Source organism: Prunus persica, chromosome G1, assembly GCF_000346465.2.
Source record: "Prunus persica cultivar Lovell chromosome G1, Prunus_persica_NCBIv2, whole genome shotgun sequence".
Taxonomy (NCBI): Eukaryota; Viridiplantae; Streptophyta; class Magnoliopsida; order Rosales; family Rosaceae; genus Prunus; species Prunus persica.
This window is the reverse complement of record NC_034009.1, coordinates 15,487,069-15,492,014: the sequence shown is the minus strand read 5'-3', so window position 1 is coordinate 15,492,014 and position 4,946 is coordinate 15,487,069. Positions and strand designations below refer to the sequence as shown.

Genomic DNA, 4,946 nt, shown 5'->3' with positions numbered 1-4,946 from the left:
CTTTTTGCTGACCAGCTTCTCTTCTTCGGCTGATGGTGTGAATTCTGCAACAAAGTCTGCTAAGGCCTGGGCTTTTATTGCAGTCTTTGGCCGGTAGAGGAGGTCGTATTGGCTTAGCTCTATTGCCCACTTCATGAGTCGCTGAGAAGCATCAAGGCTGTGGAGGATTGATCTCAAAGGAAAGTCAGTCATAATAATGACTCAGTGAGCTTGGTAATAAGGTCGCAGCTTTCTCGCAGAAACAACAAGGGCCAAAATGAGCTTCTCCAATTTTGGGTAGTGAGTGTCTGCATCGAGGAGAGCTTTTGACGTGTAGAATATCGGATGTTGGGTCCTAAGTTCTTCTCGGATGAGAGCTAAGCTGACGGCCGAGTTGGACATTGCCAGGTACACGAACAAGTCTTCACCAGGAACTAGCTTCGACAGCAGGGGAGGTGAAGTAAGGTAGGTCTTTAGACTCTGGAAAGCTACTTCGCACTCCTCGTCCCACTTGTCTTTTTGCCCCTTCTTCAAAGCTTTGAAGAATGGTCTGCACTTGTCGGTAGACTTCGAGAGGAATCGGTTGAGGGCTGCTACTCTGCCCGTTAGACTTTGTATTTCCTTCACTGTGGCAGGTGACTTCATCTCGACAATGGCTTTGATTTGGCGTGGGTGTGCCTCGATACCTCGTTGTGTGACTAAGTACCCCAGGAATCGGCCAGATGATACACCGAACGTGCATTTACAGGGATTTAACTTCATGCGGTATTGGCGGAGTAGGCTGAATGCCTTAGTGAGGTTTTTGAGGTGGCCTCCATGCTTGGGGGCTTTGACCAGCATATCATCCACGTAGACTTCCATGGTTCTACCGATCTGCTCCTTGAAAATCTTATTCACGAGCCTTTGGTAGGTTGCTCCGGCATTCTTCAGCCCAAAGGGCATGACTTTGTAGCAGTAGAACCCTCTCTCGATGATGAAGGAGGTCTTCGCCTTGTCATCGTCATACATCATAATTTGATTATAGTTGAAATAGACATCCATGAAGTTGAGCAGCTGGTTGCCGGAAGTTGAATCCATGAGCTGGTCGATTCTCGGCAACGGGAAGTTGTCTTTAGGGCATGCTTCGTTGACGTCAGTGTAATCGACGCACACTCTCCATTTGCCATTTTCTTGTTTTGCCACCAGAACAACGTTGGCCAGCCATTCCGAGTAAGAGACCTCTTCAATGAATCTGGCTGCTAGAAGCTTGTCGATCTTAACTTCAATGATCACGACTCGCTCGGGAGCAAAGTTGCGTCTCTTCTACACCACGGGCTTGCTGGCAGGGTTGACATGGAGCCGGTGACAGATGATATTTGGGTCAATGCCGGGCATGTCAGATGGTGACAACGCGAACATGTCTTTGTTGTTCTTGAGGAAGGTGGTCAACCTCCACCTTCTCGTCTGGGCTTAAGCGCGAGCCAATATGTGCTTTCTTATCTGGCTGGTCAGGATTGAGGGGTACTAACTCAACATCTTCCTCAGGCTTCCAACCTTCTTCAAGGGAGCCTTCCGGGTGGATTCCCTCATCTCGATCCTTCTTGTTTGGATTCTGGCGCGAGCCGATCTGCTCTTGTTTGTCTAGCTGGCCAGGATCAAGGGGTACTAACTCAACGTCATCCTCAGGCTTCCAACCCTTTCAAGGGAGTCTTCCGGGCTAATTCCCTCGCCTTGATCTTGGCTCCTTAATTGCTATTGTGAGGTAGCAGCTCTCTTCCCGTTCGGGCTTGCTTGTCTGTTGGGAGCGCTTCCTGCCTTGTTGGCAGCTTGCATTACTGGTGTAAACTGCAACTGCTTGCTCTTCTTGAGTCCTTGAGCTGTGCATCTTCTTGCCATGGATTGGTCACTATTGATCTGCCCGATTCCGCCCCCAAGGATAGGGTAGCGAATCTTCTGCTGTTGAGCAGATATGATGGCCACGATCTTGCTGATCCACGGTCGGCCCATCAAGGTTTGCGAGTAGACCACTGGGGGTGACTGGACGTCAAGGTCGATCGTTTCAACCGTGACTGATGTGGCCTCATTGAAGCCAATGAGGGATCTGGCAAGTTTGCTAATCTTGGGCTCCAATCCCATCTGTTGGATAACAGATAATTGCAGGATGTTGGCTGCGCATCCCTCATCCACATGAACTCGCTCAATCACAACTTGTTTAATTTGGATGCAGATGACTAGGGCGTCATTATGTGGCAGGTCAAGCCCGATCAAGTCCTTCTTTTGGAAGCCAATAATGGGTGTATCCACAATCACTGGTACTCCTGTTGTGACTTGGGAAACATAAGTCGCCTGCGCGATCTTTCTCATGCGCTCCTTGGTGGTCAGCCCGGCCTTGGGAGTCAGCTAGAATGTTGTTGATTTGAATGACCTTTTGGGGAGGTTCCTTGGCAACTGCATCTCGATCCTCTATCTGTTCGGTAGCCTTCTTTGCGACGAATTCTGTGCAATGGCCTTCTCCGACCAGCTCCTTAAGGTGCCTTTTCCAAGCGTTGCAGTTGTTGGTGTAATGACCGTGCTCCCCGTGGAATGCACAGTATTTACTGGTGTCCCTCTTAGAGGGGTCTCCCCTCATGGGTGGCGGTCTCCTCACCCACTGCTTGTCCTTCACTTGAGCCAGAATCTGGTGACTTGGGATAGCGAACTCAGTGAAGGTCCCTATTTCTGAGCCTCCCTCTTGGGGCCGTGATCTGCACTTATCCCGAGCTTTTTGCTCCAATTGGTTGCTTTTTTGGCTTGCCTTCTTCGTCGGGTGGTCAACTTACTTGCTGGCTTTCTTTGCGGTGATACGATCATCATCCCAAAGTGCGTAGGGCTCTGCTATCGCAAACACTTCTACCAAGGTTTGACTTGGAGTTATGGCTAGCTCCCGGTATAGCTCATGCTCGGTTAGCAAGCCCTTCTTGAAAGCTGAGGATGCAACTTGGTCATTACATCCTATGATGTTAGCCTTCTCAGCCTTAAACCGTCTCAGGTAGTCTCGTAGAGACTCGTCTGGCTTTTTGCGCAGGTTGAACATATGGTCCGCATGCTTTCTGACCGTCTTGTAGGAGGTGTACTCCTTTGTGAAGATGAGGGCTAACTCCTTGAAGTATCCTATCGACGCGGACGGTAAAGTGTGGAACCAGTCTTGAGCTGCTCCTCTCAGGGTCATCGCGAACACTTTGCACATTAGGGCATCGTCTGCCTTGTACAGGATCATAGCGCTTTTGAAGTGCCTCAAATGGCTCTCAGGGTCAGAGCCCCTCTTGAATAGAGTGATGAATGGCGTTGTGAACCACTTCGGTGGAGGTACTCATTCTACCTTGTCAGTAAAAGGTGAGCAATCGACTCGATCAATTTCCTTGCACAGGGCCTCCTCCATGCTTCCTTTAAGTTGGAGACCTTAGAGTCGGTCATTTACTAGCTTCTTGACATCCTCTGCTCGTAGGGCTGGAGTCTCAGGCCGACGTCTTCGGTGCCTCGAGCGCGACTGGCTAACTTCTTCCTCGGTTCCCAAGGTTCGATCCCCTTGGGTGCTCTGACCGTGGGGCAGATTAGGAGATTGAGCTTGTGAGGATTCCTCTATAGTTTGTCACCGCGTGTTGGTCCTTGAGCGGGCTGGTGGGCGTCGATCGTCACCTTCTGCCCGCAAGGAGGGTCGCTTAGGTCGACATCTTCGGTGCCTCGAGCGCGATTGGCTAACTTCTTCCTCAGTTCCCAAGGGTCAATCCCCTTGGGTGCCTTGCCCGTGGGGCAAATTAGGAGATTGAGCTTGTGAGGATTCCTCTACAGCTTGTCGCCGTGTGTTGGTCCTCGAGCGGGCTGGTGGGCATTGATCGTTGCGCTCATTACGCGACTGCTCACAAACTCGAGTTCCTTGTGGGCCCAGCTTTTCTAGCACATTGGTCCTTGGTCCTAGCCTTGAACGGCTTAAAGTACGGCTCGCGGCTGTCTGCGTCTCGTCTGCACGATCTTGCTCTCTCCCCTGCCTGTTTGCCCAAGTCTGACCAGCTTAGGACCTCTCGAACTGCTCGCCCGCATGCTCATGCACCCCCTCTCCTCGTCATGGGGTCCAAGGTTAGGGCCTTGATTCAAGTTGATCTGCCTGAGTAGCTGGCTAATCAGATTATTTTGATTTTCGACCCTCTGTGTGAGTTGATCAATCCTTGAGTTAAGGTCCACCTGACTGAGCGGGTCAAGTAGAGTGGTGTGCATCGGGCCCAACGACATATGGGCTAGGTTCCATTAGATGCGTACGCAAGTGCATACGTCAAGTGTGGCTGCAGAGGAGGGAGAGAATGGATCTGCTCCAAGGCTAGGACGTCGAAGTAGCCATGGAACTGTCCAGCAGTTCCGATAGCTGAGTGGTGTGGTTGCTGTTGTGCTCCGACAGCAGGATAGCGAGGCAGAGCAGCTCCGACAAGATGGTGCTGCAGAGCAGCTCCGACAATCGGCGCTTGTGGCAGCAAGGCTGTGGAGGTCACGGGATCATGTTCTGCAATTTCAGCAGCTGTCTGCAGCGACTGCAAAGCACTAGGAGACGTCTGCAAGTTGTTGGCGGCCGCGATTCCGTGCGGTTGCATTGAGGTTTCCACCACGAAACCATGTGACGGGCCCATTGTGATGGTGTTGCTCTTCGTACGTCTTGTATCAACCATGTTTGTTTGAAAAAATGTGTGGAAGATGGATTTGGAGTATGCTTTGAGTATTATTTTGCGCTCTCAATGAAAGCACCAATTTGTGGGAGCAAATTTTTCCACGAGAATATTCGCCCAAGATTCCGTCGTCTTCTCCGTCTCTCTTTCTCCCTGCAAAACAGATCGAAGTAAAAGGACCACACCCGGGGGATGTTGGCCAAAGGCCCTACAATGCCTAAGTTAGGTAGGGTGTTTCAAGGAAAACCGAGTGGCCGGAGCCGTGTGTGGTGGCCGGAGCCTTGTGTGAAAGAGAGA

General features: G+C 51.1%; 2 protein-coding genes across 2 annotated transcripts; both read right to left on the bottom strand.

Moving 5' to 3' along the window:
• Positions 202 to 2,322, bottom strand: LOC109946503. The gene is made up of 4 exons (XM_020554588.1): positions 1,750 to 2,322; positions 1,376 to 1,603; positions 769 to 1,281; positions 202 to 417 (listed from the first exon to the last, which is right to left on the bottom strand). Exons 1-4 carry the CDS (start codon positions 2,320 to 2,322, stop codon positions 202 to 204), a joined length of 1,530 nt encoding a protein of 509 aa, XP_020410177.1.
• Positions 2,774 to 3,214, bottom strand: LOC109946501. The gene has a single exon (XM_020554580.1). The coding sequence runs from the start codon at positions 3,212 to 3,214 to the stop codon at positions 2,774 to 2,776; it is 441 nt and encodes a 146-aa protein (XP_020410169.1).

Coding starts and splice junctions, on each gene's coding strand:
- LOC109946501 (XM_020554580.1), bottom strand. CDS start 3,214: ATGATCCTGTACAAGGCAGACGATGCCCTAATGTGCAAAGTGTTCGCG.
- LOC109946503 (XM_020554588.1), bottom strand. CDS start 2,322: ATGAGAAAGATCGCGCAGGCGACTTATGTTTCCCAAGTCACAACAGGA. Junction 1,282..1,375: donor CTCAAGAACAACAAAGACAT/GTTCGCGTTGTC, acceptor CCCGTGGTGTAG/AAGAGACGCAACTTTGCTCC. Junction 418..768: donor ACCTCAAAAACCTCACTAAG/GCATTCAGCCTA, acceptor CTGCTGTCGAAG/CTAGTTCCTGGTGAAGACTT.